This window comes from Labrus bergylta, chromosome 21, assembly GCF_963930695.1.
Source record: "Labrus bergylta chromosome 21, fLabBer1.1, whole genome shotgun sequence".
NCBI lineage: Eukaryota > Metazoa > Chordata > Actinopteri > Labriformes > Labridae > Labrus > Labrus bergylta.
In genome coordinates, this window is record NC_089215.1 from 21,855,841 (window position 1) to 21,868,384 (window position 12,544).

A 12,544-nucleotide genomic window follows, 5' to 3' on the forward strand; every position below is an offset into this window, starting at 1 on the left:
GAGCTGAATTGATTTAAATGAAGAAGCTATGAATATTTTAGAGCGTGTGGAACCTCCCTTTAACCTGAACAGTTTCGATCTCCCTCTCACCCCCCTGTGTGTGTGTGTGTGTGTGTGTGTATTAAACAGGACAGACACAGGGGAGACTGTAATTAATGATGGTGAGATTACGGTCCCTATGTCACAATGTCTGGAATCAGCTGCCTTTCTTTGAGCTCTGATGAATCAATGACACTGCCTTGGTCTTTTGTCTGCGCTGCTTTGCTCATCAAACAGGGCTTTGCAAAAGTACACCAGCCCTTGTTTGGGGATTTAGCGTCAAACCAAAACCGGTGTACGGTACACTTTGACTGATGCCTCCGGCTAATTCTCTCTACAAACAAGCTGGGGCCCCGTTGGTGGGCGATGGCGTGCGTTCACACACAAGGACTAAATATGCAGAATTTCTGACATACTCAAAACAGAATGACGCCGCAATTTTACAGCCCGAGGAAAGAAAAAGAGGTTGCCTGTCAGCTGTCACATTGTTTGTGTATTTAAAAGCTTGTTCTCTGGTTATGTTCAAGGTGATGGACCACACCTTACTGTAAAGAAAACGTGAAGTGAAATGTCGGGCTTGTTGTTTCTACCACTCCTTGTAAACGTCTTGGCCCAGTGATCCCTTTCTGAGGGCATCTCTTTTTAGTAAATGACAGATCACATTAAAAGGGGTCGAAACAACTTTGAAGGTTGGCAGCAAGGTGGTGTTTTAGGGAAGAAGTGATGGCAGATTGTGAAAGGCTGCCCTGCAGGGTTTTCCTGGGAGGGCGACAGCAACACCGCTGAACTTCCTTCACCTCTGTTCCATTACAAACATACCTCTATGACAAAATGTGTTACTGATGTGCACCTGAAGGTGAAAGCAGGCAGGTTTCTGTGGACATACTGATCTCTCTCGCTTCCAAATGTACACACACTCTCACTAAATCACTGTCACTGTTGGCTAAAAGGGGTTAGTTAGATGTGATGCAATAAGGAGCCTACATGACGCTACCTCTCCCCGGATGAACAGCTAGAGAGGACCTCGTCTCAATGCTGTCAATTTATCTTGCCAGTCTCATTAAGGTATGATAAACCCATCTTTATAAGGAAAGGCCTAATTTCTCATCAGCCTGTCCATGAAAGGTCGCAGTTGAATGGAGGGGAAAAAAGCAAGGAAATATAAGAATCAGGCACAAAAGCTGCAATTCAGGAGAACTGAAAACCAAGAGAACTGAACTGAGCTGAAGTCCAAAACCATAATTTTACTGGTTATTTAGGCAGCTTTACTGGGAAATGAGGGGTGGATTGATCAGGAGAATAGATTTGATACTTCATTTGATGACCTCTGCTCCAGCTGTTTACGTCAGGGGATTGTATATCCGACAGTACTCCAGCCAGATTCTCTTGTTCGGGCTTTTCCCAATTCTCAGCACACTCATGCCAAAAATAAGTCTGCATACACAAATAAATGGAGGAGGAAGTGATAGTCACAGTCCTTTCACAAGGCCATCACCAATTTACAGGCCTGCACAAAGTCTAAACACATCACAAACAGTTGTCCATGTTTTACAACCAGCACAAATGAATGGGACGCTCTTGCTGCGTTGTCAGGTGCAGCAGCCTCTCTGAAAGTCAAAAGAGAAACCACATGAGTAGCAAAGCTCAGACTTTCATGTTTTTTCTCTTTAAAATAAATCAATTTGAACCCCCCCCCCCAAATCGCTTCAAATTGCTCCCGCTCTTACAGGCCTTTGCTGTGTAAAAACCATAAAAAACCATCTGTTTTTTCTTGGGCCTTGTCTCCTGCTAGGCAAAAAGGACTTCCGCACTTAAATACCACATGAGTCAGATTAAGCTGCCAGTCACTTGCCCCTCAGACACAGTGTTCGTGTCCAGTAGTAGCAGGCCCTGCCTTCAGAGGACAAACTCTCTGCCTCGTCTACTCTCAATAGAAATCCCTGGTGACTGATTTCTTTCGTACCGTGGACAGCCTGAGAAAAAAAAACAAAGAGCAAAGAAGCGTATGGGCTGGTGAGCATTTGAGCCCACCCCATGCTCCCCATTTTTTTTTTTTTAGTGTGTGACAGTCATGTGAACAAGGCCATGCACATTCTTTTCATGCATGAGCCCATAATTGCTGTAAAGATTCTGACAGGCACTCAGTAAGAAATCAAGATCATTTAGCGCACAGACTTTTTAGCATAAAGATTCTGCATTATTGTTCTGAAAATAATCAGATCATAAGACGCTTTCAGAGAGTCAAACAACTACCTTTGCTGTATATTTTAAGAACACTAACATAAGGGATAAAGGGTCTTTATGATCTGGTCTTGTGTCCGGCCACTTAACGGGTCCAGGAGATGCCATTGAGTATGCTCTTAGAACTAGAGAGCTCTTCTGTAGAGCCTGTAATGAAAAGTTAGACCCAATTTGGAGAGGCTTAAAAAAAACAGAGGCCCAAAAAGGGGAAAAAAAAACACACACTGAAGGGGTAAGAACATGTTTAGCTCCAGCAGCAATCGGTTTCTTAACCCACGTGCAGAGGATAACATACCATGGGACTACTGTCTGTGAAGTTTGTGTTCATAAAAGTTCGGAAAAGACACACCAGGCAGATGTTTTTGGAATTGTCTCGTGCAGAGACGGACTGCTTTTGGATTCCTGCTTAAGACCTGCAGGAGAAAAAAGAAATCTTGCTGTGTTTTGTTTTCTACAGCGATGATCCAATAAGCCTCCGGGCCATGCGATGACACTAACGGATGTTGCGCCTCTCTCTCCTCTAAACCCCCCTCCCACTGCTCCCTGGTTGTGTACTAAATTTTTTATTACATTCAAGCAGTAAGGCAAAGAGCGGCTATGCTTCCCCCCCACCCACTCTCACACACAGCACCCCTGCAAGTACTCAGTTTGAGCAACACAATGTGGAGTCGAGTAAGGGATCAGAGGTCTCTTCCTGGGCCAAACCCCCATCATCCCCCTCAGACGAGCTCACATGGTTTGAATCAATGCTGCCACTACAGCGCTTTAGTGGGTCAGTACGATAAAATAGTATCAAGCGCATTGTTTATCTGCTTTGAAAAAATGTAAGGAGTTGTGTTTTTTAAAGTCAGGAGGAATTTCTAATCTTATCTGACCTGGAAAAAAACAAGCAGTTACAATATGAGAGCGGAGGAAAGACTCCAGTGCGAAAAATAAACAATTTTGATTGCTTTTGTTGTAGCTGCCAAACATAAGAAATTCCTACTAAAATTTCTCTTTGTAATGTGTTTCTATAGTCTAGAGACAAGGAGGAAATTGGCCCTTCAGAGCCTGTGGAGATTCCTGCCTTTTACACTCCTTCAGCTGTGAAAGACAACAGAGCCATCCCTTCAAAAAAAGGCCCACCAGAGCTTTGTGCAGTGCAGCTCCTTTGAGGTAAAGAAAGGGAAGAGCCTCTGTGACACTCTGCTGTTGCAATAAAACTCTCTCTTATTGCAGCAGATAGCGTATCAATGAAGCAAAATCCCACATGGCTGTTGGTGAATTATCAACCCAGATGAACCACCTATGCCAAACACGTGCACATACAGAATATATCCAAACTAAGTCTTTGTGATTTTCAAAGCAGCATCAGAGGCTGGTTGGCTATTTTAAGACATGGCAGGAAAGCTGTCATCCACTTGGCACAGGAGCATAGAAATATTTGTTTTAGGTGGCAATTTTCAGAATTTAAATAATATTTTGATGCCTTTTCTGACAAAAACATCTAGTTAATAAGACGAATGTGTGATTTAAACATTAAACATGATGTGTTTGATGCTTGGAGCATGCATTGTTGCAAATATCCTCCAAGCCATACCTACTAAATACTGTATTATCCATTGGTCTCAAACATATTATTTTTCAGAAATGGCCTTATTTGGTATAAAACAGACAGGATTGTCTTGGGCCGAGCTGCTGAGGAACTGTGGCCTGTGGGCGAAGCGATCCAGATTACCAGAGGGATAACATTGGCAGGAAAGTTTGATCTGATTATCATCAGCGTGGCCTTGGAAAACCTTGTTTGTAGCATCTGCATAATCAAGCAATTTTTTTAATTTTATTTAAAAGCGTCCGGGAACGTGGCCTTGATCAAAGCGCTGCAGCCTCTGCGATGTTTCGGAAAAAAAACACCCAGACCATGGGCGCACGGTGAGGCAGGAAACAGAGAGCCAAAAGTGGGTCAAGTATATATAATGCAGTTATGAGGCTCAGTGATGGTGGGAGCATGCAACGCTGTTTGGCACATATTAAGGGGTCTAAATTATTCAGATAAAACAGGCTGGGAACACAACATTAAATGCCGTATAACAACGATTATTTGCGCACATATAGCCTTCAGCGCGACATAAAAACTAAATGCAACTTAACCATAAATCTGATCTGTTAAAACATACACACACACGAACATGGAGAATTTAAGTTTAGGAGAATGGGGAATGAAGTTGAAGAGGCAGGAAAGCACCTACAGTGATTGGAGCCGTTCCAGTGTTGGTTCCTGATGGACGTGCTGTAGGGATGGGGCGCTCCGGGCACCAGTCCCTTCTCTGGGATCAAACATCCTCTGCTCTGGTTGTAGTAATCCATCATTAAAAACGGGTTTGGGCTGGGATTCAGTCCCACAACGTCCACGCTCTCGTACATCATACGGAGCAGGGCGTAAATCAGGGATTATTGTCCAAAAACGAACTATTGTGGCGCACGCAGGGATTTTCAGCTCGCCACCGGAGGAGGGAGAAACGGAGGAGGCAGAACGGGGGCGAAACTGCATTAAAATCAAAGGAAAAGTGGTAGATCCGAACACAGCGGGGACATTTGAACATTTGGCATCTTATTATTGCGCTGTATTGATCGAAACGAACCCGTGGAGTCAATCGGTGTCTGATTAATCCTCATCGGCCGCGCTCAGTTCAGAAACGTTATTGTAAAACTCAGTCTGCATGGTGTCCAATGAAATAATATGCACACAAAAATACACCGAAAACGACCCTGATAACTTGAGCGTAATATATCGGCCTTTCTCAAACAGAGAGCAACATTTCAGGCTATATCCACACCATAAAGACTAAATAAACCGATACAATCCCAGACAAGAGGACACAAATCCCCCAAGTCAGAGTCGAAAAAAACGGGGAAAAAATATTCAAACGGGATGAAAGCACAAATATCAGAGGAAATTCCAGCTGCAGTTCGTCCTTTGGGTTTCGCTCGGTTGTCCCGTCTGCGCCCGCAGTGGGTGGACTCCTGTCAGCCCCCGTGAATGAACCGGTCTCCCTCCGTGCGCCACACCAACCAGCGGCTTCCCCCTCGCTCTCAGCCCGCTCTCAGATATCCAGGTCCGGGTGAAGCACGCAGCAGCACCGCCTTGTTTGTGTTTGTAGAGCGAAGCCTAAATCATTTCCCACACCAAACCGAGCCGCTATCATGTTCTGCAAAAAATGTGACAAGGCACAGCAGCTGAGGGCTTTGGCTCCTCCTCCTCCACTCTGCTTTTTTTTCCCTCCTTCCCACCCTCATCAGTCTCTTTTCATGCGTGGCCCCTCCCACGTTTAACCCCTTCAGGGACGTCACCATGGATCTCCCTCTGTCTAAACCAGGGCCCTGCATGGGACTGTTGGAGGGGGAGCCCCCCGCCCTCCCTCAGATTTAGGTGCGGGGGCTTTAAATAGGAATGCATCTGAGGACATGATGAAGTTATACAAGCTCAGTAATGAGTCTCTCATATCTTTACACGAGTTCATGGACATAATGAGAGCTGCACCAGACTGGATCTCTCGCTCGTTTTTCCTGGAAGCTCCGGTCCATGTTCTCTGTATTTATTCGGACTCCTCCTTCCAACTAATTTGACCCTTTCCCCCATGCTCTCATCAGTCCCTACCCTCAGATTTTCTCTCCCCCAGCCCTGTCTCCCTCATTTGCCTAATGCTATGCAGCTGAACTTTTCCTGAACCCAGAGAAGTAGGCAGCCTCACCTCCTGGTGACCCACTGGCTGACTCGGATTCGCCTTTCTGGCTCGCTCTCATCCCACATTATTCAAGGTTTCCCACCTTGTACAGTCAAGAGTAACACCATTACACTTTCCTCGAGAGCTGCCCAGAGAGGCGCCGCAGTTCAGCCGGCACACATAAAGCAACTAAAGTGGCAAAGTCATCCCAGTTACGGTAACTGACACTTAACTTTTCTCACAGTGTACAAACAGCTGGAATACAGAACAGGAAGTTGTTTTGCTTCAGAGTTGCACCACCTCTTTTAATAAAATGTTACTCCACCTTTACTCTACAACATTCCATGCAACATTGTTGCAACTTGTTACGCAAACATGCAGCTGTGTCATCATCCAGGTTTGAGTCCATGCCAAAGCTTTCTCAGCAGAACTATAGAGATGTTAGCATGCTTCCCTTTTCTTACCCACGTGTTACAAACAAAACTGCTGAAAGTATAAAGTCACTATTAACTTGGCATTCAACAAACACATCCACTCATTCTTATGTTGGGATGTTGTCAGGGAAACACTGACCTGTCATTGTCATGTGATCTGTAGTTAAGCTGATGGCTGACATTGTCTATACATACTCATTGGTAGAGGTTGAGACCATCACCCATTAGATGTTACTTTGTATGAGCATCTTCCTGATTCTTTTCCCCCCACTTTGACACAAGTAAAAGTAAACGTTCACGTCAGCTGACCCTGAAAACATCAGACATGTTTGATCATTGCTTCAGATGACCTCGACAAGGTCAACATCATTCACGGGCAGTGTCTGAACTTCATCATTTTTTCAAAGGTTAACTCCAGGCATTGTCCAGACTTGCCTTTTCACACACAGCACGGAGCAAGAGAGTGTCCACAAGGACACTTTCTCGACATCTTGAAAAGGGAAAAATATAATGGATTAAATAAGGGTTGGCTCCAGTGTGTAAGACGGGAGGACTTGTGGCTAATAATGTTTGTCTTTGCATCAATTTGACCGAATCATGTAGAAGGATTAATCCAAAAAGCAGTATTTGAGTAATCCTGCTGAGACCAATGGAACAATTACCTAATTACCCGACCTTTTCATACATTAGTCTTAATTTTCCTGATCAACTTGTATTGCAATTGTAGCTCATTTAATGAGAACAGTACTTGTGTAAGGGGATAATTCTAAGTGTTTTAAGTGTTGTTTCAAAACTAGCAACATTGAGCTGAAAAAAACCTGTACGGGTAGAAAAAGTTAAATTCATAAAACAATATATCTGCTCTAATGTGTTAAAGGTTAAAAACAAAATGGACCTACTTGTGCTGTCACCTACATCACTGCCTGAAATACCCCCCCCACTCCACCCCACACACACACACACACACACACACACACACACACACACACACACACACACACACACACACACACACACACACACACACACACACACACACACACACACACACACACACACACACACACACACACACACACACACACACACACAGACACACACACACACACACACACACACACACACTTTCTTTTCACACCTGAGCCACAGGCCACAGCTGGGTCTGACCAACACAGGTTTTTGAGAGGGATTATCTGCATGGAGCCTGGCAGGAGGGCTCCGCCTGCTCCGCCCCCACCAACCGTGACACTTATTTAATGCAGACCCTGGTGTGTTTACCCTTCCTGATAAGAGCTCAGTGTGCAGGCCTGGGCCGTGGTGACCCCTTAGCTTGAACTGATAGCGCAGCCACACATTCCTTGACAGGATTAGCCATCTGAGTAATGGCTGTCAGAAAATGCAAATTTTTTCCAGGCTCTGTTTTCTTCTCCAAGGGGAAGCATTCATTCTGGGGTAATACCCTGTGATAGCATAGAATAAGCGCAGTGACAGATTGTTGATCATTGTTTGTTACAGAGGAGGAGGGAAGAGAACCAGATCTAAAAAAATGACTTTTCCCAAAGATTTCCTACATTTTAGAACCCTTAAATGTTTGAGTACATCCAGGCACCTGTGATTAAATAAATGTATTGTTACACTCACAGGGAGGGAAAACTGATCACAGTGCAACAATGGGTGTTGGGTGTTGCCTCTGATACAGCCGAAAATCAACAATAATCATAAAAGAAGTATTGATCTAAATACAATCAAGGGATTTACAACAAATTATCGTGTGACAATAGCAAAAAAAAACAGTGTGGTGCTGGCAGAGGGACTGAAGTTAGTTAAAGCTAACACGATGATTATAGTGTTTTTCCACCTATGCTATATGTAAACTTTTTAATGGATCTTGGGATAAAATGTTTTGTGCAAAAATGTACTTGCCACAAAATAAATTAAGATCTACAGTGCAATCATGTAAGGGAGTGGTCACAAGTCTTAACTGAATCTTTAGGATTATAAAAGTTGAAAAAGAAATAACTAAATTTAAAGGCTTTCTATGTGATTTTTCACACTTTAAATGTAATATAAATCAAGTATATCCTCTGAAGATAACTCTATGAGTCATGACTGTCTACAATGGGTGTAACACCCGAGTCCCACTGTCTGTGATGCTTTCAGAGTTTTCAGAGTCCTATCTTCACTTTGTTTACATCGCCAGGACGGCCGGCTGACTCCTCCCCTCATGTTTAAAAGTTGTTTAATTGAGGGACTAGAGAAAAGAAGAATAACATACTGTACTCACTGCTTAACTGTGTTTCTAGATCACGCTCATTTCAGGTAAATTTACATGCAGTGTGAAGATACGAGCATAATAAAGATCACTAGCATTAGCATGCTAACACAACAATGCAGCGTGAGTTGTTTTGGTTTCATGCTGGTGCTCAAGGGCGACATCTTTTCGATCAAAAAATCACATTTAAAGCCTTAATGCACAAGAAAAGGCAGCTGTTCTAACTGCAGGCTGGATGTGCAGTCCACAGTCTTTAAAACGGTTGTGTGCATGCCTGCCTATGTGTACATCCTGCTCTTTTTATTTTACAAAAACTGGCTGCTCCCTCCTATGAACATGTGCGTGTTACTTTTGCTTTTTTTTGTTATTATGTCTGTGTTTGTACATAAATTTGTCATGAAGAGGAAAGACTCTTCATCAAATTCAGGCAAACTGACTGAAGGTCCTGAATGCCACAGCGTTCATACATGAATGCTCTGCAGGAGTAGCTGGTTATTTAAGTGCTTAGACTAAAGGGATGCAATGAGTGTTAAACGTCCTTGTTTTGGAGCAACACTGGAACCGAAAGTCCATCTGAGAGTTGGAGGAGAGCAGGGGGGAAGATGTGGAGAGGGATTTTAGGAAGGGAATTCAACGAGTTTTATGGGTGAGGGCGGAGAGGAGATTGCTGCCTGGACCTTGAGGGTGTCAAACTATTTTTACTGCCCCCACTCTGCTTCTTTCTTAGTACAATCAGGGCTGTTAGGAAGCAGTAAAAAGTGCTTTCCTTACAACCCCCATAGCCCCCCAACCCCTACCCAAGGATGTCCAGGTCTGTGGGGTAAAAATATGCTGTCTACATGACAAAACCATTATCCCAATTGTATTAGAAAACATAATCCTGTCCTCCCCCACTCCACTGGCATAGTTCCAACAGCCAACATCCTTGTGCCACTCTCTTTCCAGGAACTCATCTCCCCTGGGTGCCTGTGTGTGTGCGCCATGGTCCATGTTTGTTTTAAGTCTACCTGAAACTCCACCAACCTGTCTCTGTTACCCCTTGCTGCTATTACAGTTTCTGTGTGTGTGTGTATGTGTGTGTTTGTTTGCACAGCTGGTTTTGTGCAGCACGTACAGAAAGCACCAGCCAAACCCAACAGCTGTGCTCCCCGACAGCGAGCCAACGTGTAATGAGGGCCCGACCCTTCGATGTGAGAACAAGCTGCAGTTATCGACGAACACCCCACCGCATCCACCTTTCCTTTCTGTCAATCTACTACACACACACACACACACACACACACACACACACACACACACACACACACACACACACACACACACACACACACACACACACACACACACACACACACACACACACACACACACACACACACACACACACACACACACACACACACACACACACACACACACACACACACACACACACACACACACACACACACACAGAATGCCTGACCCAAAGTTAAACTGTTCTATAGATCTCTGCACTGGTGTGTTTCAGATCCTCGGTGTGTGTGTGTCTTCTTAAAAAAGAGTCTAGTGGCTGCAGGGATTTTGTGAAAGCTAGCCCCCCTCCCCTCCCCTCCCCTCCCCTCCCCTCCCTTTCCTCCCCCTTGTCATTATCCCTTTAATGTCCCTCAGACAGCAGATTCCAGCATTTATGGTACAGGCCCATATCTGCCCATAAAGCCTTTTATTGTTCAGGCCTGCTCTATGGTGGCCGTAACCTGGTTTTCCTATTTTTTATGGGGACCTTCACTATATCACAGGGAGGGGGAGAGCTGCCCACCATCGGTGTTTACCAAAGTATGGCCCACTCATAAATCCATCATGGCCGGCGGCATTCTGGAAATACCTCAGCAGAGGGAGAGGAGTGGGGGAGGAGACGTAGCTTATTGTATGGCCTGTAATCGTCCACACACACTCTATGGCCTTGAGTTAGACGCTCCATCTGCGCAATGATCATTAGGGTCTATGCTCCTTTGCACCGAGTCCGTCACTCAGCAAATCAAGGGGAAATTGCTATAGATGTTACCCTGGAGGAAGGATATCTCAATATCAGTCATTCCGGACTTGGAATGGCCCCTATTAGCTGTCAGAAACAGGGAGATGTTTCGTAGGTCAGGATGGACACACAGCTAATTCCATTAAGAAAGCTAAGAGGGAAAGAAACTGAAATGCGGAGACAAGGAGTGACCAGGAGTGCTGGAAGAGACTCAAAGATTGGTTTTATATAATAAGATGAACAAATCAATGAAAGAAAGCACAGAGCAGTTGTTTTCACAGATATCATTTTGGCCAGGTATTTTCTATTAGAGAAAATTAAATACTTTTAGGCCTAGTCCACACGCAGAGAGGGTATTTCTTTTAAACTGAGGTTTTCCTCCTCCGTTAAATATATTCTCAGAAACATTTTTGTCCACATGAAAAGACAAAATGCACTGCAAAGTCAAAAATGATGTCCTTGAAAAAAATACTTTTAATTCCTCTGCAATGATCATTCAATTTTCAAATTCAGACGCCTCTGCTCAGCAACATAGTGGGAGAGAAACTATTTATGTATGTGGAAACATCCAGTTACTAATGTTAACACCAGCTGCAGTTGGGTTACGTTTGCCCTCGCACTAATCTCGTGTAAACAAAAGGTGACAGCGTAGCACGATGAGACCGAACGGAGAAAAAACCTGCGCACAGTAGGACGTGTCAGGGTCTCAGGAAGCATGACATGTAACACTGTATGTGTAATTGGACGTATTCACAGTAACATCCAATGAGTGGTACATAGAACATAGAACAAGAACATACATGCGAGACAAAACAGAATGAAGCAGCTTCACTATGTGCAAAACAGTCGCAGCTGCATTCACACGTTGGACATAATTTGACTATGGACTGGTACATAGGTACAATAAAGTCAGGGGTGACAACATGGACATCTTCAATCCACCTAACTGATTAACCCTCATGCATCACTTTTGTCATTTTTGTCCATTTGGTCAAATTTTACCTCTTCATCTGGCCATTATTTTGTCTGTGTTCGTGCAAAGAGAGATGCACATTTTAATTTTTTTAATATATCAATAGAACACTGTGAACATGTTTACTACCCTCTTAAGTCACCAAGGACAAAAATGTCAGAATCATGTAAACAAACTGGCATTTAAAGGGTTAAATTCCTGATAATTATTCAATATTTTATATTTTTGAGCAGGGCAGAAGTTGTTTAAGAGATTTATGCAAAAAAAGTGGAACGAAATATCAATCTGTTCTATTTTTAAAGCAGTTTTTTGGCATGGACATTTTTGTCCTTAGTGACTTAAGAGGGTAGTAAATTAAACTGATGCCTGAGGGTTAAAGGGCAGAAAGAACACAGTAAGACATAGGCATACAATAAATGATTTAAGAACACTGATAACACCATCTTCCGATCTCCCCTACAACCCATCCAGGCTTTCTCAGTGTTTCTACTCTACAGTTTTCTCTTCTTATCACAGCAAATATGGGAAGGGAAGCCTGTGCATCTGTTTGAGATGACAAAGGCGTAACAAAACAGCGTCATGGATATCATTGCCTAGTGTGAGTGCGCCCTAAAAGACAACTCAAGTTGGTTAAACTTCTTGAAGACATTTTGAATGGCGTTCAGAAGTCATTCAGAAAGGCACACAACAGGCTTCTGCAGACTGTAGAACTAAAGAAGCTTTTCGGATCAAAACCATCTTCAGGAACTTCAACCAAGTCCAGATGAAATTGGATGAAATGTTGGGTTACCATGAACTGGATGATTGAGAACCTTCTCAGACAGGCATTGACGCAATTACAACTTAACAACTGCGTAAAAACAAGCT

General features: G+C 43.7%; 1 protein-coding gene across 6 annotated transcripts in view; it reads right to left on the bottom strand.

The window, feature by feature from the left end:
* Positions 1-12,544, bottom strand: part of raraa (retinoic acid receptor, alpha a) — a 150,198-nt gene that overhangs the window by 36,646 nt on the left and 101,008 nt on the right. Inside the window, exon 1 of one of the 6 annotated variants that reach the window (XM_020651396.3) lies at positions 4,509-5,508. The exons of the other annotated variants lie outside the window; for them this stretch is intronic. Within the exon in view, the coding sequence (XP_020507052.1) occupies positions 4,509-4,686 (178 nt within the window). The 5' untranslated portion in view covers positions 4,687-5,508. Of the gene's footprint in view, positions 1-4,508; positions 5,509-12,544 lie in introns of those variants that run through there. 6 annotated transcript variants of the gene reach the window in all.